This window comes from Pseudopipra pipra, chromosome 2 (genome assembly GCF_036250125.1).
Source record: "Pseudopipra pipra isolate bDixPip1 chromosome 2, bDixPip1.hap1, whole genome shotgun sequence".
In the NCBI taxonomy this organism is placed as follows: Eukaryota; Metazoa; Chordata; class Aves; order Passeriformes; family Pipridae; genus Pseudopipra; species Pseudopipra pipra.
The window spans coordinates 69,011,660-69,035,017 of NC_087550.1; the positions used below are offsets into that span (position 1 = coordinate 69,011,660).

Consider the following 23,358-nt stretch of genomic DNA (forward strand, 5'->3'; position numbering starts at 1 on the left):
GTTCATCACTTTAGACTGTGTTTGTTTCTGCTCCCTGCTGTTATGCAAGCTGCAGTTAAGGGTACAAATATGCAGTAATTCTGCAATACAACAATTTCCAGGTCTGCACACTGGTCTTGTGCAAAACTGCTTAATTGTTACACCACTGAGCTGTGGGGCTGTAACCCACACTTCATTCCAGGAGAGTTCCCAAGTGAGGCAGATCCTGGCTGGTCATACCTCAAGGTCTGAGTGTGCAGCTCCTGCTCCCCAAAGGGCCATGCAGTGAAAATTGCTGGTACAAATGGTTTCTGCTTTCCCCCTCACAAACCCATTCACAGATGTTCTGGATTAGGAGAGCTGCTGCCTTCAGTATCGTAACTTGTAGGCACTTGTGTTCAGAGGAAAGATTTGTCACTGCACGCATTAACAACGCCTACCCAAGACTGAACAACCAGGCCAACACTGGATTGGATTCTTCCGAAAACAAGAAATAAAAGGTGAAGTCAGGGAAAAATGATGCAGCTGTGACACCCCTGTTTATGTTTCTAGTGAATTTCATGAGTCTGTGGTAGTCACTTATGCCATGATTTTTATGTATTCATTATTCATTTGTTCCAATGTGTACAAGACAAAATAAAATGTAAAAAATTTGCTAAAAAAGAGCATCGTAGCAACTCTCTTGCCTAAGTATTACAGCTGGACTGTTTGAGCTAAGGATGGTGTAATTGGTTTGGTGTATAAAAATTATTGACCTTCAGCAGAAGAGACAACTGCTTTCAAGTTATTTTCTTATCCTTGAACATATTGATAACCGTTACAATACTGTGTTGCATCCAGGAAGGACTTTTTGAAGTCTGTGCAACAAAACAGAGGCTTTTCAGAACAAGTCAGTTACCTTACTGGTGAAGGAGTTCTGTTACAACCAAACACATGTCAGGGTCTGACCACAGGTGTCTCTGTGAGCAGCAGAATGCTGGGTTGCAAATACATGAATTCTCAAAGTTGTATGTGGTATTTAGGTTGTACCTTTCCTTTCAGTTATTCCTGCTACCAACATGTTGGCAACTTACCTTGCGAGTATTGGGACCTCTAGTAGTCAAGGTCCAAAGAGGTTTTGGCTGTGTTACTAGTGGGATTGCCTCACTTTAATGTAGTGAAAACCCGTCCTCTTCCCCAGATTGCAAGTGTTACTCCACCTTATAATACACGCAGTTCTGAGAGTCAGGTTACAAAAAACATGGAGCTCTTTTACTTTTATGGACTAAATATATTGACACCTTTTATACAAATAAAAGCAAATTATAGTATTACATTAATTTAACAAATTCTAATACAAAACCCGCGTATTTCATAAAATGCATTTTTTAAATCAAAGCTCTACAGAAACATCTAACTCCTCTATAAAGATGTCCAGTCCACTGAGCATTGTTTGCTCAAAATATAGTTATGAACTTAAATACACTCATAAGTGTATTACACTGAGCTATACATCTGGTTAAACATTACTGAAATCAGAAACGAAGGAAATCTACTTACTACCAGAAGGAGCTGTACAGCTCAAGCGAGAGTTCAGCCCAGCCTGCAGCCCGAGCAGCTCTGCCTTGCTGATGGCTGACCACACCTGCCAGACATGCAGCTGTCACGTCAACGCTTTAGTGTTACCAGTCAGGAACGTCAAAGAGAAAATAACATAACTGTTGGCAGCAAGAAATGAAGTCACAAGCCACATCCAGATCACAGGCAATGTCTTGCCTACACCACTTACAGACTAAAAATTTCCTTTAATAAAACTGATTTATCAAATGTTCAAAACAAATTTTTGCCTATCGCTCTACTTCACCAAGTTTACTCCTTTTGGTTTTTTAAATATTATGAACTGACAGAACTAGCTGAATTAAAGGTATACAAAATGATTATCTATCAAACATCCACTTTGTACATAAACATTTCTGAAACAGATTTACAGTATACAGTTAGTTTATACAGCTTAAGCAACTGTTACAATGTCATTTCTCTCAAACTGAAAGCAGCCAAAAGGTCTAAGATTTTGTGAAAAGGTTCTTGGTCACCATTCAAATTTTACCTTTCTTATCTCACCTTATTCACACCCATGTCATGAGAATAACATTGCTGGGTTCATTTCATAAACTGTACATTATTCCATCTCACTGTATGCTGCCAAGCTGGTTAATGTGCAAGAAAAGCTCATTAACTACAATTTATTTTTAAATACAATGTATCTACATTTTCCCCCAGAATGCTTTCGCTTCCTGAGCTAGACATAAAGTACCTTAAAACAGGTTTAGATGCAGATCTGAGACTCCATAAGCAAACTACATTAAAATGCGTAGAGAGGGGGGAAAAAACCCCACACTGCTTTTGGTAGCTCACACTACTGTTTGAATAAGGTAGCAAACTTACTATTTGAGTTGTCTAAACTGTTATTACTGTGTATTTCTCTTGCCTTTTATGATTTTTATATAACAATGTGTATATTTCACAGGCTACTAAACACTTATAAACTTCATCTTGTCATCTAGGTGACTGGATTAGAAATGCTACAGTCTGCAACAAAAGCATGCAATTTAGTTGGAGTTTTGTTTTGGTTTTTTAAGATCAAATCTGGTTGCGTTCGATACTACTATCTAAATCAAAGAAGGACAGCATATTAAAACTGGTATTTTGCAGGTATTTCAATATTTTAGATACTTTTGTTTTATTTCCAAAAACATTTGAGATCACTTTCAATGAAAAAGATCAAATCTAAAACAAACCTCACTTTGGTTTTGATGAAAACAGGTTCTGAAACTGTGAATTCTATTTTTGGATCTGGAGTTCAAAAATAATTTTTAAAAGAAAAATTAATTTTCTAATCAAACAATGAATTAACTTGCAGTAAAATCTATATTATTAAATAAGCTTTTATTGCAGTATGGTAAGCTTGGGTTTAAGGTGCTATTCCATCTGCCCTGGAGTCTCTTAAGGACTTTACCATGTGGGCATCATGTCTGGGAACCACACTCTACCGAGATGCTTTGAAACTTCCCAATGAATCTGCTCTAAGTTGTATTTCTGATCAGGAATCAAAACTTCCTCCATGATAGAAAGCTGAGAGAGACGACCGCCACACATCTTCACAAACTCAACAAAGGCACTGCAAGAGACTTCACATTCTCCTAGGCCAACCGCCGACAGGTACTTGCACCGCTCGGCAATACAGATCAGCTCCTCATCCAGCGGCCGCAATCCATTGGCACACACCACCAGTTCAACCAGCCGAGGACACGTCATTCCAACGCGGCCAAGTACGTCTTTGCTTACTGATCTTCCGAAGTAAAGGTGAGTGACAGGTATTTCGTAACGAAAGAACGGGTCAAACTCTTCCTCGTACAGGAAAAAGTACATTACTAAATTTACTTTAGGAGAATGCTTGATGAAAGCATCCCAGCTGCTCTTCTGAATCGTGTGGAACTGAGTCTGCCCAGGGTTTTCACTGACAACGTCAATGCGCAAGTGTTCTAACCTGACGTGTTTTTCAGAAGACAAAGCAAGCAGCAGCTCATCACTCAGCAGATGGTAGTTCAGGGCCAACTCACGTAAGCCATGGCACTGGTCAGCCACGCAAAGGATACCTGGCAGAACAGAACATTATGAGAGGGGTTGCACAGATAAATGTACTAATAACTGAAGAAGAAACATAGGAGTGCATTTGTTTATGTACGTCAGGAGAGTGCAAAGACCACCTATTTTAACATGTAACCAAGACCTAACATCAAAACAAAATCATACTGGACAATGTGAAAATTAATCTTTTTCACAAGCACGACCTTGTGACCTCTTTGCACCTACACCGTTCAAGACAGACATGCACAATGCGACTACATCGCTATTTTGCTCGGGAAACAAAGAAGTTAACAAATATATAAACAGAAGGGACAAATATAAAGATAGCATATTCTGACTGTTCTGCCCTGCTGTAAGACCACATATCTGTGGTCTTACAAAAACTTCATTTTTGTAAAAGGTCCTTACTCATGATGAAAGTATTCCCCTAGCCTGTGCTGTAAGAACTGCTGTCTCCTCTGTGGCCAACAAAGCAACTGTGAAAAAAAGTTTGTTGCCTGCAGAAAGCAAACGTAAAATCAATGCTAGATTTTAATTAAATACAGAAGCTGCTGCAGTCAGTATTTGTTCTTTCTAACAAAGCATAAATATTTAAATCTGGAAAAGCTACAGCAAAAAAAGGCGGCAAAACACTAAAAATTGGGAGCAGTAATTTCTAGAACAGCAATTTCCAGACTCTCCCTTTAATGAATTCATATGACCTGCTGCTCACAGAAGACAAAAACAAATTAACAAAAAGAATTCAGTTCAGTCTAAGGTTTCCACTTATCCTATTTGTACATAGAAGTGATGGTACCATACTGGTAACAGTACTGAAAAAAAATAAAAAGCACTAAAAAAAGCATCCAGTCCTCTGCATTTCATGTGACCCAGAAACCTGTGAAATGTGGGATACGGCCTTTCCATTAATAGAGGGGCTGAGAACATAGCATTTAACATTCCTCCTGACAGACATATTATGGCTCATATACTTCTCAGACACAAAGATTCTCAAGAAACAATTTTAAGACAGAAAAGCCAATTTAAGCAATCCCCTATCTATGATTACAAAGCTTTGGACAAAATGACATTACAGTTAACATGCCGGTGAACACTTTGCTGGACCAATCTGCTGCATAACAAACCTGCACTTTCAGGACTTTTTTTATACAAAACCAAACACAAGGTTTTGTCTGAGAGCTACACCTGCAAAAGGTATGAAGTCTGTTTTGTTTGTTATCACTACAATAACACACCCTCTTCTATAGTACAGTTTTCCCCACATATTAGGAATCCTGCTGGTGAATTTTACACATGATATACCTAACACTTCCAACTGCAATATATTTGCATGAAGAAAGTTATGATTACTATAGTAGTTTCCACTCATCCTCAGAAGAGGAATCAAACTAAGTTGCCAGCATCTCATGTACAATTCCTCTTCCATTTCTCCGTGAAAAACTCTAAGTGTTAAGCTGACAGGCTGTGAATAAATCTTAAACTTGCTGTGCATTGTTGAAGTTCATAGAATTAACATTTGCCGAAGGTTTATGCAATCTTGAGTCATTTCATTCTGCTACAAGCAGACTTCATTTTTGCTACTGACACAGAGTGTTAATGCTTTGGTAACAGCAGAAGTTCTGCAGAGCTCAGTCTCATCTCCACTGTGTTGATGTTGTCTGCACTTATTCTCCAGCAAGAGATCAAACTGCTTTCCTTCAGAATGACTAAAGCAGCATCTTCATAATCCATGATATGGCAACACTCAAAACCCACACATAATAAAATGTGGAAAAGGAAGTCGCATTCCAAAAAGCTTGACTATACTGGAATACTTAGTCATTGCAAAAGTAGTGCACTATTAAGTCAATACATACTCTTTAAGTTCCACATGAGATTAGTTGTTTGCCCACAACAGACATGCACTATTAGCTCAGCAGTCACTCTGCAAGTGGCAGGATAGATGGCCTGACCTCCAGTTGAAAGAACTTTCTTCAGTGACAGGTGCTGTAAATACCACACTCATCCTCCCTCCCCATTAAATTCAGACAGAATTTAATGCATGCATCATAAAAAAACCCCAAGGAACAACAACAAAAAAACCCAGAACGATCCCACAGAACCACAGCAGCTTACCAGCTGGAGAAACATGAGGACAACTGCTCATTTTCAACAGTTTGAGTGTGTCACTATTATTAGCCACGAGCACTTTGAGAGATGGATCATCTACTGGTGTATCATCAATCTTGAGTGAAGAGAGGGATTTGGAGTTTACAAACACCACTGTCAGTGCAGAAATAAAGTGAGACTGGAAAAAAAAGAAAGTGTAAATGAAGCAGAATCTCAAGTAAAAATCTCAGTGGTTTTATACTGTACACTGCAATCTTAGTTTTCTTGTACTTATTGACAGCATTTGCCAAAAAAGCATTCTTTTGATATTGCATAACTAAAATTAATACTAAATCTGACATTTTTTTAGTAGAGGAAGTGTAATAACTTTTTGCTATTAGTCTATGTATTGGGCAAATCAGAATCTCTAACATTAAATGCAAATCCAGAACCTGATCCTGGACAATTCAGTGTACAAATTTAAATCTAGAGAAAGACCATGAGCAAGGGTAAAGCCCAGAAGCCCTAGTTTTGAGAATAATTTGCAAGTCACACTCTAAACAGAGCATATTCTAGAAGAGGAATTCCCACATGGCGAGTTGTACTGCATTGGTGAGATGCAAATCAGGTCAGGAGTGGCAACCCTGTAATGTTGTATTTGAAGCAAATGATACTACTGCCTGCCTACCACCCACCTAGAGGATTTAGGTTTTGAATGGATTTATCTTGGAAAGCTGCTCACTGGAGTGGTCCAAACGGAGCCAAGGAGCAAGTGACCAATTAATTACCAATTAAGCAGCATAGATAATGTAGGTCCAGTGCTCAAAGTTGCTCCTCAGCATTTTTACATAACCACTGAAACCTATTAGTAAAGACAGAGCCCAAGGCACCTTTAACTTGGGAAACATAGACTAAGGAGCAGATACAGCAGTGCTTGTAGAAACCACTTGTGATATGTAGGAAGTGAATAATTAGCTTATCTTCATGATTTCTTACAAGACTGAGTGAACAGAAGACTTAAAAAAGGTATTTTCTCCTTGTCCTACATTAAGTTTCCATAAAATGACCTGCTACTTTGATTTCAATACTGCTTCACTCTGAGCCTCATGCGCAAGTCCTAAATACAATTATATGAGAGAAGGCCTGGCAACAGTATTCGTTCATTCTTACCTGATATGTTGGTAAATTTTGGTAAAACTCACACACAATTAGATTTAGAAAAGGAATGAATATTTTCATGCTAACACAAACTTTCAGAGTCCGTTCATACAAATGGAAGCAAGTTCAACTCAGAATCTTTAGGCACTTTGGCTTTAGGGATCGCTCCAATTCTACTGGTGATATGCTGATTACATATGTTACGTACAGAAGAAAAGGTGCTTTAATATAATTTATATTATAAAATATGTTCATGTTTTAATTATATATTAATATTTAATAATAATTTAATAATATTTCCACTCTGTATTCTGAAAGCATTAGCATTGTGTTTTTATTCTCTATATTTAGAAATTAATTCCCTTCACTAAGAAGGTTGTTAAATAAAAAGGCAAAGAAAGGTAACCACGTTTGTAAAAACAAGTAACTCGAAACTTCTAGTTTGAAGAGCTAACGGAAAACAGGCAATGTCTCAACATGTAAAAGCCCATCTTTTCAATACTGCCACATATGTAGCCTATAATATGATTCTTTAAAAGATTTATGTAGAATGCACTTAGTGAAAAGACTAGCAACACCATGCTAAAAATGATTTACAAACATTTGCCCGATGTCATGTTGTTACTTGAAAACAGAAGAGCACTGATAAGGATAATGCAAAGTAGTTCAGACCTCCTATACAGTCTGATAAAAATAATTTTTAAAAAATACACCATAAAAGAAAACCAAACCACCGTATAATATTACCCATTTCTCAAATCTGTTCATCTTTGCGTGCTTCTCATCTAATGGGCCTGTTACTAAAGGCTTCCCTCAAGAATTTAGCCATGGTCCAATTCAATTCTTTAGTTTCATTAGTGGTCCAGGAAAATTTTAAAATCACTGCTGGTCCCATATGCCAGTGACAGCATTATTTGAGAAGTAAACATCAAAAGGTAAATTAGGCCCAGAGCTAATTTTGGCTCATTCTGAATACATTTCTTAAAGACCATGTGTAAACCTACTGGGAACAAAACCAGGAAGCCTGTATTTTAGAAGCCTTGAAGCAAAGACCACAGCATGAATAACTACAAATAATTACTCAGCAAGAAGAATAGGACCATAACATATCCCTCCAAAGACAGCTAAATAAGAGAGCTACAACAACATTCAGATTAAGAAAGAAAACAATAAGCAAGAGCTGAAAGGACAAAGTATTCTTAACACACTGAGAATGTGGATTGTTTTCACTACATTCAGGTTTTCTCGTCATCACAATTCAAAGCACATCAAAAAAGGAAAAAAATCATACCAAAACTAGTTAAATACCTGGAAAGCCTCTTTGAAAAAAATCAAGGATTAAAAATACATATTCAAGAGAACTACAAGATGTGGCTGTGACCACTGGTAAGGACAGTAATTGATAATCCTTCTGTAGGTAACCTTGCTTAAGCCCTATAGCCTACTTCCTTTCCCTTGGCTGTCTATAGTTCCTCCTTGTCCTTGTGCCATCACCAGCAATGACATCACTAGGATCTAGCTAATAGTCTAGTTGTGTCTGGCCCTTCACAACCACTCTCCTGCTCCTTAGCAATGGTATATCTCACTAGCAGGAATTCTTTAGGAGCATGTGTAAGAGATTTGTTATCTTGTAGATCAGATGCCTTCTAACAAGATCTGATTTTTGGTAAACTTGCAAGGTAAAAATCTGACTGAAAATTTCAGAAATACACTGCACTTCACCTAAGAAGCTGATGCCTGACTGCGTGACATGACATACTGAAAATCACGACCACGTTTTTTTCAAAAGAGAGCTCACTGATCATACAAGCCCTATGGCAAGTCCCCAGGAATAAAACTCTACCCACCCCTCATTTGATTCTCACTGTGTCCTAAACATCCCCCACAGCATGATTACACAGACCTAAAGCATCTAGCCTCTTGACTTGCACCACACTGTTCAGTTCTACATTGGGGTCAAAAGACAGGAGGACTTGAAAGAACAAGGTCAGGCCTAAGATCTCACATGATTCAGAGAATAAGTGGAACTTTAGATATCCTTGCAGTACATCTCAGTTGCTCCCTTTAATAGAGCCCAGTAATAAAGTTTTCTTTACCAAAGATCCATATTCCTATGATAGAACTTTTCATAAAGTTATAGAAGTACTGTATGAAACACTGCAATGCTCTGCAATAGAAAAATATTCATATTAAAATACCTTTGGTAAATCCATGAAGCTTGGCCGGGCAGTTGAAATTAGCCCAAGTGTTTTCAGAGAGCAATTCACAAGCTGGGATAAAATATCACAAGCTGCTTCTGCAGATTCCTTGCTACTGTCCACCTTAAAACAAAATGGATTGCACGTTCAGAAAGCACTGCATCAAACATATTCTAACTTTTTATTTCATTTTACCTTCTGAAATGTGATGTCAGAAAACCCTCACAAAACACCTCACTGAGAATCCATCAACATCATTCTTTTTTTTCCAAAAAGTATATACAAAAAATCCAAGATAATTTGCTAAAAATTTACTACTCTACTAAACACTTTGGTAAAATATAGCATGGTGAGGGGTCAACTACACAGTTTGTTTCAAGATACTCAATCCACATCAAATAATAAGGAAGTGGAGGTTCATTTGGGTCCAGAGCCTACTCCATCTCCTCTTTACATTCTTCCTTACTAAAATGCAGGAATTCTATAAATCCTTTACTGGGTGCAAACACTGCTTTTTTTTACAGTGACTGAGTTCATAATATTGAGTTCCTGGAGAGTTAAGTGCATTATCATATGAACCTATATGACTGGCCCTTCATCGGTAATACCACAACAGATATGCAATGGATAATCTACCAAAAAAAAAAACAAACCAAAAAAACCAAAACTAAATAAAAACCACCACAAAAACTAAAACCCTAAACCCTTCATTAGTCAGTTTGCTATACAACCCAGTCACTTCTTGTGTCTCCAGTGGATTTCCCGACACTCAGACGTGCTTTCTGAATAACCCCTTACACACAGTAGGCTTTGCAAACCTATAGAGCAGTATAAAGCTTGATCACAGGATCAAATTTAAGCCTACCATAAGCCACACTACCTTGTCAGCAATAGATGTAAATCCAATGAATGTTCATTTTCTGCTCAAACACACACTGAAAAACCTCCATTGTCAACAATCCAATCTTGCTTGCCTACAAAAGACACCCCTCATGTTTTCAGCCTTTACAGAGTAAGTCAGTCAGTGTACCTTGTGTATTCTGCAACACTGAAGGACAACTGAAGCAACAATTTCAAGAAATGATGCGGGTATTGCCCTGTCAAAGAAGGGCATCTGAAATTCTTCAAAATGACTTAGTGTAAAGAAATGCAGACAGCAGAAAAGACACCGGAAGGTCATTCCACTACAGCTGTAAGTTTTCTTTATTTGGACGCCGATAAAAGCCCGGCAAACCTTGCGATAACAGCTTGTATCTGGTACTGGAATCAAGCAGTAGCAATACATGTGATCAGGCAGAGGTGCCTCAGCTACCCACATGCTGATGATTCCTACATTAGAACTGCCTGATCTCATAAACTAGTATGTTTGTCCTGCTGCAGAAGTCATTTCCTTTCCAAACTTCTCACACAGCTGATGCATACACTGCCACGAGTTTCACAGCACCCTTCCAAAACACAGTGATAGGTAAGCTACCACTAAAGGTTTTCATCTGCTGAAAACAATTCCATGGTGTTAACAGAACCAATTCTCACCAAATGGTACTTCTCAGCCAGGCACAATCAGTACACACACCATCCTGTGCAAATTCCATGTACTTTTTCAGTTAACTGAAACACAGTTGTGCTGAGCAGACAATCCCATACAATTTAATATTAAAACTACTAGTTGCTGACTAATAGTACTGAAGTCACTCTCTGCATATTAGATGTTTTCTTACAATGAATATTAAATCCAACTCCCTACAGGATGTGAAATGGGGAAATGCTCAATATATGCATCTTGATCAAACTTAATTCTGAGGCAGGAACCCAAACATACAGTTGTATCAGAACCAAAGTATTTCTGTCCACTCACTGAGGCAGAATTTTAAGCAGCTAAGCTGCTACAAGAAAAATGGGAAAAAAGATAAAAATCAAAAATACCACACCACCAAACAAAGAAATTTCCATCTAACAGAATTAAGGCAGTGAAAAGGTATGTTCAGGATTTATTCCAAGTTTTGGTCCTGAAAATACACCTAAAAGAAACAAATTAATTAGCAGGTAACCTCCATGTCTACATGTCTATTTAGAGAACCCATTTCTTCAGTATACTAAGCTGGAAAACAAGGCCATTTACTACAATGCCGTATTTCTTCTAAAATAAAAACGTTTTTTAAAAAGCCTATAAAATACACTACCTTGAAGCTTACATACTGCAGGTGATTGGAATGCCTTTTTATTATTTGCTTGATTAGTTCAGGATGTGTAGTCCTCAAGTTCGATGTCGCTGGTTGGTTCAGTTCAAACTCAAAACACCTCCAGAGATCTGGCATATGAAACACTTGGTTCCAGCTTCGGCAGACCTGGGATGCGTGAGCACGATCCAGAAGGGGCAAGTACTGAAACACCTGCAGGATAACGTCTTGAAGCAGGTTCGCCCAGTCAGGACTCTGCACAACGATGGTTTTCTTCTCTGTAACCTTGTGTCTCTTGGTTTCCTTCTCAGTTGTCTCTCCCAGTGAACTGTTGTTGGCCTCATTAGTTTTCCTTCCTCGTTTCATTCTACAGAAATAATAAAAAAAAATTCTGAGAACAGAGCTGAGAACAATATTAACAGAAAACTATGAAGGTGAAAAAGGATGTTTTTTGCAACGACAGTTTTGCAGGTTTTTTTCCCTGTCATATAAAAAGGGAAAAAACCCAAGTAACAATGAAACCGAAGCAGTAGTCTAGAAACGATATTATCATCTAAACTGATATGTTTAATATTACTTCTTTAATCATTAACAGTGCCAACCCATTTATAATATTCACTCTCAGTGGTTTATTTTTGTGCTTGAGAACATTTTGAACCTAATTTGTTTTACTGTTTTGTTGATTATCGCTCTACTGTTCTACTAAATCCAAAGATAATACTCTAAACAATTTTTTGAACACTGACATTCATATTGCTGCCCCAGTCCTATTCATTAGAAACAACACTTGAAACTGCGGAAGACAAAATTAGGTAAGGAAGTAAATAAAGACTGTATGCAGGCTTGCAGGCACTGCATACTGCAGATGTTGTTATATCTGACCAAATATTTTTTTCCCCTCAGACATTTTCTTTTTAAAATGTATTTATTTATTTAAATGACATTAATTCAATAGGCATCTGTTTTAAATCAGTATCCTTGAAAACATATTTCATCAAGAACACTGGTGTGCTTTCATTTTTTCAACTAACTAGGAAATAGGGATTATGAAAGATTTCCATTAACAGCCTGGAAGTTTCAACCCACAAAAAAGGTTTACAGAAGGGTCAGAAAACTTTCTGCAAAATTATATCAAATTCAGCAAGCCTGAGGCAAAAGGTTATCTCACTCTCCACAGCATATACTTTTTCAATAATGATGTAACAAACTAAAGTTCTACCTTATGTTACATTATTAAAGTGAAAACCCCCTACCACTACACACATCTGAAATAAATCTAGCATTGGGTTTTGTTCAAAATGTGTTCTTTTGTACATGCCATCTTACAACTGAACTTAGCATCTGATTTTTAAAAGCCTCAGTAGGATGCAGATCACGTCCTGAAGAGCTATGAATAAGACCTCACGCTAAACTACAATATGCTCAATTCCAATCTCTAAAAAGATGAGAGAATCCAGGGATGGGATGGGCTTGACATGTATAAGTACCCCTAATCTTCCTGATTTCTATAAGATAAACACAGACTTCATACACAGTGAAATCATTCCGGTTTACATTCAAGTACCATCACATGTATGAGACTATCATATGCCCAATCCTTCTGGGATCTGGAAAGTTAAGTTTCCCTACTATGTACTGCTGGTAACTAAAAGTTTGGAAGTACTTCTTAAAACTGAGTGCAACTTAAAAATTATACTGTTTATAATCCAATGCATACAAGATTATTTTCTCAAAGCCAGTACCTCCTTACCTACCTTTAAAGACTTTAATCCTAGCTACTCACATGACAGAAGCGAGCTATCACTTAAGGTGTGAAGCCACTGATAAGATGATGCAAGCAAACCTGAGCATGCTGTCACGAAAGACTGATGAACTCAATTTGTCTCGATTTTTTTCCAGCTTCATTTTTTAATCCCAGTAGCAACTGGGGGCAAGCAAAAGATGAAAACAGTAGTGGTCAAAAATGTCTACTTGCTTCCTGACAACTATTTACTGTTATTCACAGCTCCCTACTATGAGACTATGCAAAACATGACTCGTGTACCATAACAAGCTTTCTGCCCAAGAGAGTTCTGCTACTGATCCAATAACAGAAGAAAAGCAAGAAAACTGAACAGTGACTCAGAACCATCTGCAATTAACAAAAATACAAAGAAACTGGATTTTGCAACTATGAAATCTGAATTAAATTTATAACTAATCAAGAATTAATTAGCAAATCCACTACAAGCCTGTCATGTTTCTGTTTGAGATAACTACTCACCACAGGACAAAAATTATAATATTTATAATAAGCCAGTTTACTCACTACAGGACAAGAATAATATTTATAATAAGAAAGTTTGAAATGCAACATTCCTTTAAATTTTAGGCTAAACAGATATTCCAAACAACTAGGTTATAATAAGCATTTACCACAGGCAAGCTATTCCCTTGCCAAATTTAGGACAGTGTGTTTGATGTCTAAGTCTATATCCAAAGCCATCTCTCATTAATCTGGAAAAAGCTACACAAGGTACTGTTAAGACTTGGCTCTCCGAGTCTTCCTTACAGAGAGATCCTGTCTCATCTTCTGCTAGTTAAGGGAATACATGTGCATAAATTTTCTGGTTAGGTACGCTACTTTTATCACTGCATTAAGGTGTGGGGGGGTTTTCTTTACTTTTTCTCTCCCTTTTAGAAAAGACCAGGAGTGAGCTGCCACTGACAAAACTGGAAAAAAGGCCTCTGAGATGTGCTGATAGGAGGGGACCAGGTCATCAACAGACAACTCAGTCTGCACCTCTGAGCTAACTGGGATGAGTTCTAAGTAGATAAATATATGCTGGTTACAGATCAAAACCCACTCCTGGAAGTTGTGGGGAATTGTCCCATGTTTTTATCAATAGCCAATTTAAAAAAAAAAAAAAAAAAGAGATAATAAAACCATCACTAGAGCTATACTGATGATGAATTTCAGGTCACATTCTTCCAAGAAAATAAGATGTTACATGTTCTAAGTGCCATGGCTTGAAAAGCAGGGGATGGGAAAAAAACAATTCCAGACTTTTTTGTTACTGACGTCTTGGATGCTCTTGTAATTAAAAAGAGAGATAAGCATAACTTTTCAAAAATATTTTCTTGTTGGAACTTTTTCCAAAGAGAAAAAAAGTGTCTAAGCTCAAGACTAAAAAATATGATTTTAAGAACTGCATGACTGTTTTGTCATCTAACTTTTGGCACCTTGTTTCAGAACTTAAAGTATTGGCATAGTTTTTAAAAAATGTAACTGCTTTCAGCCTCTTAACATACGTAATAATAAAACAAATACAAAATTCAAAGAATGCAGATTTACCTACAGAAGTCTGCAGAGCCATCCAAGAAGATACTTATTAAAAAAATAAGGTCACTTAAGAAAGTAAACCTTTCTGCATATTTAATATGGAACAGGCTTAGGAATACTGCCTACATACAGGCACACGTGGTTCAGATCACCTTTCTTAATGTATCTGATAGTCTAAAAATCAAACCATTTTGAATCCCAGCCCAACTTTTCAATGAGGAACATGGATGCAAAATTCCATGATAGCATTGTACCATATAGGTACAACCTATTTTTCAAAGGATGATTATTTATCACTTCTTACCAATGCCTGAACCATCAATCTTGCTTTTAACTCTCCCTGGCATACTCAGGACACACATATCACTGACCAGTTTTTCCAAGTTGCTGCTATAATCAACTTTGCTTTAGAATCTAAGATCAGCCTGGAGAAGAGGAGGCTCAGGGGAGACCTCATCGCTCTACAACTCCCTGAAAGGAGGTTGTAGCCAGGTGGGGGTTGGTCTCTTCTTCCAGGCAACTGTCAGCAAGACAAGAGGGCATGGTCTTAAGCTGTGCCAGGGGAGGTTTAGGTTAGATATTAGAAAGAACTTCTTTACAGAAAGGGTAATCAGGCATTGGAATGGGCTGCCCTGGGAAGTGGTGGATTCTCCGTCCCTGGAGGTTTTTAAGATGAGACTGGATGTGGCACTCAGTGCCATGGTCTAGTAACCACGGCAGTAGTGGATCAAGGGTTGGACTTGATGATCTTGGAGGTCCCTTCCAACCCAGCTGATTCTCAGATTCTATGATCTTGACAGAAAAGCCAGGATGGTAACAACGAACCCCAAACCAACAAAAATACCCAGCTCTACCAGGGCAGAGAGATGGGTGAAATCCCGACGCCTGACTCCTTAAGACTTTCCAAGTGAGTTTCCCCACCTATTTTACCGACTTGTTTCTGAACTCCGCACCCGGGCGCAACCCACACTATCTTGTTTGCAAAAGTCACGTCCAACCCTAATCACTCAGTTCAGCCACCGAGGAGGAGGAGCAAAGCACGTGCTCAACATTGTTTTTATTGCCGAGTAAGGTGCAGCCAGAATACAACGGCAGTTCAAAAAAGAAAAAGAAAAAAAAAGAAAACAACAAAACCAAACCAAACAAACGGCTGTGCAGAGCCGTTTACGCCCTCCTGATAACGCTTCCCCAGGAGCGAGCCCAGTGAGCTCACTGCTCTCCCCTTACAGAAAGGCTGTTCTGGGAACAGCGCTAAAGGGGGCACGGGCTCACAGTGGGGGCGACCCAGACACGAACCCAACCCCGATCGCCGCGAACAACCCGCTGCACACAACGGAAGGTTTCACAATTTATCACAGCTACCACAGGAAGGCTGCGAGGCAGCGAACCCCCACAAACACGGCGGACTAGGATTTAAGGCTCTCCCGCTACTCCTGGCGCAGGATCTCCCCAGGGTCGGCTCCTTCCGGCCCGGCCCCGGCCCGGGGCGCGGCGCCGCGGGGCTCCCACAGTCCCCGACTTCTGCCGGCCCCGCGGCTCGGGCCCCGCTCCCCAGGTCTGGCACCCTGAGGAAGGTCCCGCTGCGCCGCCGCTGCCGCCCCTTTCCCGTCCCTTCACCTGGCGGCTCCCTGCTGCGCTTCGCATTAACCGGGGCTCGGGCCGCGCTGGCGCCTCCGCTCCGGCCACATCAGCTCTCTCCGCCGAAGTCGACCCCAGCGCCGCCTCCTCCGCCCGGCTGTCCGGTCCGTCCCGTCCCGCCCGCGTCGTTCCTTCTCACTCCTTCCCTGCCTCCCTCTCTGTTTACTTCCCAGCGGCGGAAGCGACGCGGACCAGCCAAAATGGCGGCGGGCGGGCGGTGAGGCGGCGCAGCCCCTCCCCTGCTCTCCCGCCCGCCGCCGCCGCGGCACCTCCCGGTGAGGGACAGCGGCGGCTCCTCCTCCAGCCCCCTGCCCTCCTCCCCGTCACGGCTGAGCTCCGCCTGCCTCCGGCAGGAAGGGAGGAGGGAAGTATAGAGGGGTACCGCGGGAAATCACAGAATCAGTTGGCTTGGAAAAGACCTCAGAGATCATCGAGTCCAACCTATGACAAAACAGCCCCATGTCAGCTAGACCATGGCACTCAGTGCCATGTCCAGTCACCTGTAGGGACGGTGACTCCATCACCTTCCTGGGCAGTCCATTCCAATATCTAATCACCCCTTGTGGGAAGAAATTCCTTCTCATGTCCAACCTAAACCTCCCCCGGCGCAGCTTGAGGCTGCGTCCTCTGGTCCTGTCACTTGTTGCTTAGGAGAAGAGGCCGACCCCCACCAGGCTACAACCTCTTTTCAGGTAGTTGAAAGTCACTCCTGAGCCTCTGCTTCTCCAGACTGAAGAACCTCAGTTCCCTCAGCTGCTCCTTGTCAGACTTGGCATTCTTGGCCACCTGGGCACACTGGATAGCACCAGCAATAGAGCCAGGTATTCACTGGTACAGCGAATTATCTCTCTGATTTGAAAGCCCCGTGCCAGGCCAGCCTTAGGAATAGATGTAATGGAGAAAGCAAACCATGAATGCTTCCTGGAGCTGGCAGGCACGGGAAATGATGTGCTTGGGATACTGCCAGGCAGAGAAAACAAAGTGATTTATGACATTTCCCACGGGCTGCAAATGCCTTGTTACCATGTGTCCCCCACATATGTGATGCACCCCAATACAGGTTGTTTTTCAGCACTGCACGTGACCGAACTCTTTACAATTGTTGAGATTCCCAAAACTTAATTATTCATTTATTGCAAGATACAATAAATTACTGCTTGAATTGTTATGATCCCAATTCCTGTAATCAAGTTTTTTGGAAACAACTGGATGTGATCCAGTGCTCTCCCCAGTCTTAAAATGGCTTTGAAACAGGATAATAGCTCTTCAGTGGTTGCTGAAACATCACCATACCTGAGGTCTTTGAGAAGCAATTTATATAAATACATTACCTTGGATACTGAAAGTCTGTTAAAAAATAAGTTTTTTTTTTTCTTTTCTAGTTCTTTGAAATTATTAGTGAAAAAAAAAGACTTGCATACAAACAGGAATGTTTTTAAGTGAGAAATGTTCATTTTGAGTTTCTATGAGGAAATAAACTCTTTTTCTCCAATTTAAAATGTCTTGAGCTATTTTACTAAAGCTTGGCCATTATAGTTCTCTGTGTATTTATGAATCTACATGCAGCCTTCAGCTTTTCAGGAAATGCAGCAAAAATCTGGAAATAAGAGGTGAGTTATCACCTCACTTTGAACAGATTCATAAGCATCTTAGACATGCTTGTAATAGCAAATATGTGACTGTAACTTGCTCTGATCAAATTCTGGTGTCTGCAGAAAAAAAAAAAAGGAACATCATGTGACCAAAACAAATATTTTTGGAGTCTGTGTAGAAGTCTTGGGAGATGTAACAGTGGCAATTTCATTATTTTGAGGTAACTTCTACTGCATTATCTGAGTTTCAATGTATTGACTTAGTGGGAGGGACTTCTTACAGTACCTTGCAGTTACAGTTTGCTGCCTATCTTTGGAGTAAACAAAGTTTGGCTCAATGCCTGTGCCCTTATTTGCTTTGTTGTAACTGCTTGTGTATGTTTTAGGCACTGTATGTGTGTGCAGGAGAAAAGAACAAGTGCAGAAAGAACATGACACTATTTGGGGACATAGCAGCCAAAATCAGCTAGAAAGGCATCTGCAGCTCTGTCCTTGGGTCTGAATCAGGCCCTGGACATGGCGCAAAGCACTGCCAAAAATGTCTGTGGCATCTGTTGGCAAAGCACAAGAACTGCAGAGTTAGTTTACCAGAACTGCTGTTTGTAGAGCTTTTGGACTCTGGTAGCTGGTGCTAAGATAGGTGGCAGCAGGTTAAGAAGGGTCCAAGTAGCAAAGGTCCAAAGACAAGAGAAGTCTAGGCTGTTCTGTGAAAGAGCTGTGTTGTTGCCAGCTGTGGCCAGACACCTTGAAGCTTTAGTCAGCAACTTGAACACCTTTAACAAGTTATGTCTTCATTCAGGAGTTTCTCTGCCTTATTAATCACTTAACTAAGAGTAGATGAGGTTTTGAGAGAGGATTATTTTAAATGATAAAGGTGAAATTATTTTTATTTGTGTACACTCTCAGTAGTGCCAGAAAAAGTCCAGGGCCTGTGCTGAGCCCTGGTATGCAGAAATGGGACTATTGAGGAAACCGCCTTGTAATTTTTTACTTTTACAAAACAGAAGAAGCTCTATGAGGTTTCAGTCTTTCTGGTGGGAGAGTCACTCACACATGGCAGAGATTTGAAGCAGCCCTTACTACCATAATGTGAAGATCAGGAACAGCCCACTGACACTTCCATAAAGTCAAGAGAATGATAGCCAGTGACAGCCCAATGTCTAATGGGAGATTTCACCATATCAAGCTGAGGTTGTACTGGTACACCTCTTCCCATTTCAGCTGATAGATTAGCTGCTTGATGAAGCCTGCAAAAACGTTGCAAATGCCAGGGCTTGATTGTAAATGCTGCAGCTTTCAGCACTGAAAAGTCTCATCTGTGCTGATTTTCTGGCCCTATTCAAGTAGCTCTGAAGCAGGCCTGCAGCAAGCAGCAGTGCTCCATCCCAATAAGCCTGGCTGGCATTTGGCTAGGATAAAAATACAGAGGGGAAAATCACAGAAGCAGTTGGAAAAGAGTTAAGTAACAATAAAATAGACCAGATCCAGCTATGATGAAAGTATGTCAGGCTTGCAGGGCATGAGTAGCCTACTCTGATTTAATGAAAATATACAAGCTGTGAAAAATATGGGGATACTAGTGTGATATTAGGCTGAAGGACTTGGTCTAGAATGCCTGTGATAATCTTAATCCTAAAAAGATTGTGCAGAAAAAAGAAAGGAAAACAGAACTTTTTCTTTAACAATGCCAAAAGAAGTGATTGTTTTTCAGCAATAGATATAATTTGGGAAGCTTCCTGTTTTTATTATCTTAAGATGTCTATACAGGAAGATTTTCTAGTGGGAGGAAGTTCTTATGCTGTTAGATTGTAGTATTATGGACTAATAAAATATTATCTATCACAAGCAAGACCTTATAGAAAAGGAGCTGTAACTTCCCCCCCCCCCCCCCCCCCAAAATGTAGACACAAGTGAAATGGTCCTTAAACCAGAGGGCCTCAATTTAGGGTCTCATGGCCTTAAAACATAAAAAGATAAATAAAATAAAAAATAATAAAAAGATAAAAGTAAGGATGAGCAACAGCAAGATACAGTGTTGACTGCAACAGGCTGATTTCTTGATGTTGTTGCTCATGCTTCTGTAAAAGCTGGAGAAAATTGTTTTAAAAGTTTCCTCCAAACTCAATGTCTAAATATTATTTCTGTCTATAGAGGCTACAGTAATTCTTCCCAGATGAATGGCTCCCATGGCTTCATCAGTTAAAGCTATCATACTACTTTGCTATATTTGGTTAGGTAACACAGAAAAAATTGCCCTTTGCTGGAACTTCTGATATGGGAGTATCCTGGCATGGCTTTGGCTTGGAGTGCCACACAAACAGGTAGAGCGCGCTGAGCCATGCAAGCAGCAACACAGACACCACCTGATCTTTTCCATGGTATGGACCATGGATAACCAGCTGACAGGAGAATAATACTGCTGGAAAGGGGCAGCACCAGTTCATTGAGAGGTTGACCCAACAACATCCTGGTAGAAGAGTTTTTTGGTTTACAATTTTCTCTGTGTTCTGTGGTTCTTCCTGCAAATCAGTTTGGCTGTCTCTGCCAGTGGCTGAGGAGTTAACATGGGTAGCAAGCCATCAGTAGTAAAAATTCCCCAAGAGACTTGTTGCTAAGAGGGGGCTGGCATTTGTATTAGGACTGGCCTTGATACCAGGGCACAGTATAGAAAAACCCAAAGGCACAGAAGTAGACACAGCAATCTTATGAGTAATAATGTCTTGAACTGGGATGTTGCTGCTCAAATCCCATTTGTATTGGAGAAAATGGGGACAGAGGTGGATGCAAGTACAATGTGTCATCTTTCATGTTATATCTATTAGAGCAAAACCAATGAGGAGCAAATTGCATTTACACTGTAGCTCAGATCATTCCATTGCTATTACTGCTCCTTGACAGAGTCTACTGATACAACCTGCCCCCAGGCAAATGCCTTTAAGAGGTTGTTGTTCAAGTCCACTGGCCAAGTTTCTAAGTGTCATTGTTAGGAATTGGCATTAGTATGGTGAATTACTGCTAGTGCATCAAACCCTGTCATATCAAACCACCTGAATCTCTACTTTAATTGACATAACAGTGCTTCCCATGTGGCCACAGTGGAGTATGCATTCTTTGTGTGCCAGCATGCTTAATGACATCCTTCCTTCTTCTCATGGCTGCTCAGGAGGAGTGCATGGCAGAGGCAAGACATAGGACTGTGGCTGACTGGAGTGGGAATGTTTTCCAGGGCAGCTGATTGAGCAGAAAAGTTAAATTGCAAGAGTGGATGTAGACAAAGCCACATTCAGGAAAGGAATATTAGTGAGTGGACAGGGAAGTGGAAATACTAGACTAGCTAAGACCTAACATGGGCTAAGGATGCTTGAATCACCTGGGATGGAAAAAGGAGTGAGAGTGTAGAAGCAATGCTATGGATGGTGATAGCAAACAGCGCTGCTTGTGCTGCTCAGTGGCTGACCCAAAGCAATGCCTCAGATACTGTGTCCACGGTTTCAAGGGGCCAAATACCCTACTAGGTACAACACAGAAAGAAACAGTTACATCCAAAGGGATTGTATTTCAAGGAGCAGCAGACAGCTTACACGAAACCTTGCAGTAAGAGCACAGAGCACCTCCTCAATCCCAACAGACTGCAGAGGTGAACATTACCTGAGAAATGCCCCAGCCAGCTGGCAGATCATCTTTGGGTGATTATCAATGACTTGTGATGCCCCGTTGCACCTGACTGCTTTGTAATCAGTTTGTTGTTCTATATTTGGCTGCATCTCTGTAGGTATATCTGGTGAAGAGCCTGCTACCTGGAATACTTGGCAGTGCAAGTTCACTACTAGATCCTCCCAGTGAGAGCAGCAGGTGTGACAGCGCAGCCCCTCCAGGACACCATGGGCTGAGGGACAAACAATCTGTGGTACAACCACTGCACTCTCAGTCACCTGCAATGTCTGGCATCAGTTAATCAGATGGCTGTGGCAAAGCCCTGCAAGGTTGGAGTTATATCCCGAATGCTGGGTGGTCCTGAAGCTCCCTCGCTAGCTTCTGTTTAGGTGAAACAGGGACTAACTTCGGATGATGTAATTAACAAAACCTGTTTAACAAGGACCAAGTATTTGGCCCGATTGTGGCACGTTAATTAGCTGTGTCTTATTAACTTTTACTTTTCACTTTGTGCTCAGTGGGTGGATAGACCCATGAAAATTTAAGCTACTTGTAAACTAATGATCCAAGTGGGAGTACTGAGGCCTTACCTTAGCCAGGAGCTGAGTTTGGTGTAAATTAGCTGCGTGTGGGGGGCTGTGGCAAATAGGGTGGCGCAAGCAAGAACTGAGTATTTCCATTGCGTGAGCTATGGATCAACAGCTGACACAAAAGCATGTGAGACTGCTGGAAAGGCATACTGCAATCTTATTGTGGACTGATCTGATTAGTGGCCTGCGCTGGCATGTGGCTGTAATCACCGGCAGAGATTGGTGTGCGGGGAGGTGTGGTGACGTGAATGTCTGAGACAGCGTAGGAGCAGAGTGTCTGGGATTCAACCATTAGTGAAGAAGCTGCGGTCTACCCAGGAGCCTGAGGTTGTGCCACCCCCCTTGGAGTAGTAATTGGGGATGGTCACTTGTGTACAAGACATACATTTCCCTGACACTGCCTATCCCTCACTCCCATCCACTTAATAAACTGAACGTAGCAGTGCCATGTCTTTTCCACACTGTAATCCTAATTTCCTAAATTAATACTCATATTAATCTAAAATGAAAGAGAAGGCTGAAAAATTAAAAAAATAGAATTAATTTGTAACTATGGTGCTACACTGAGAAATTTTAAAAAAAGGACAGTGGGTCAGACACCCAATACAGGGACGATCACTGCCCTGGTCCTGCTGGCCACACTATTTCTGACACAGGCCAGGATGCCAGTGACCTTCTTGGCCACCTGGGCATACTGATGGCTCACATTCAGCTGGCTGTCAAACCAGCACCCCCAGGTCCTTTTCCACTGAGCCACTCTGCCCCCAGCCTGTAGCACTGTAGGGGGTTGTTGTGACCCGAGTGCAGGACCCGGCACTTTGCCTTGTTGAACCTCATACTGCTGGCCTCAGTCCACCGATCCAGCCTGTCCAGATCCCTCTACAGAGCTACTGTGCTACTGTGAATAAGACAAATTGTACTTCAGAGGCTTGCGAACTACTTAGAACTATTTCAAAGTGCAGACATACATGCTGCTCCACGTGAATTTCCTTTAGCAGGGCGGTTCGACTGGATGATCTCCAGAAGTCCCTTCCAACCCTAACCTTTCTGTAATTACAGATGTCTGAAGTTTTCTGAATGCAGTCTTCTTTTGTGTTTTTAAATGCTGTTGGTAACTGAAATGGAAATAAAATTCTTCATATGAATGCTAGCACATTCATCCAGCTTTTTTGTTAAAAAATGGAGCAGTGCTTTTTATGGCTTAAGTACTTCCATAACCACCAGTTTACCCACCAAACTTTCCTACTTTTTAAAAGAGTCTGCTGAAATAATCAAACGACATGTCCTTCCTCCACCTGTTTCTAAAAAGCATTTCTGAAAATGGAGGCTTACACA

At 40.6% G+C, this 23,358-nt stretch overlaps 1 protein-coding gene across 2 annotated transcripts; it reads right to left on the bottom strand.

The window, feature by feature from the left end:
- Positions 1–1,228: 1,228 nt before the first annotated feature.
- FBXL3 (F-box and leucine rich repeat protein 3) lies at positions 1,229–16,305 on the bottom strand. 2 transcript variants are annotated; one of them, XM_064645955.1, is made up of 5 exons: positions 16,167–16,305; positions 11,231–11,594; positions 9,051–9,173; positions 5,722–5,893; positions 1,229–3,614 (listed from the first exon to the last, which is right to left on the bottom strand). In XM_064645955.1, exons 2-5 carry the CDS (start codon positions 11,591–11,593, stop codon positions 2,971–2,973), a joined length of 1,302 nt encoding a protein of 433 aa, XP_064502025.1. In that variant the 5' UTR covers position 11,594; positions 16,167–16,305; the 3' UTR covers positions 1,229–2,970. The 2 variants fall into 2 exon arrangements, with proteins under 2 accessions (XP_064502025.1, XP_064502026.1); XM_064645956.1 differs by lacking the exon at positions 9,051–9,173.
- Positions 16,306–23,358: the final 7,053 nt, after the last annotated feature.

What these genes read in the sequence shown, in the direction of transcription:
- FBXL3 (XM_064645955.1), bottom strand. Translation starts at nt 11,593, where the DNA reads ATGAAACGAGGAAGGAAAACTAATGAGGCCAACAACAGTTCACTGGGA. An exon ending in TGCAGTATGTAAGCTTCAAG is followed by an intron (nt 9,174 to 11,230) that starts GTAGTGTATTTT and finishes TTTTGTTTTAAG; the next exon opens with GTGGACAGTAGCAAGGAATC. An exon ending in GCTTCATGGATTTACCAAAG is followed by an intron (nt 5,894 to 9,050) that starts GTATTTTAATAT and finishes TTTTTTTTCCAG; the next exon opens with TCTCACTTTATTTCTGCACT.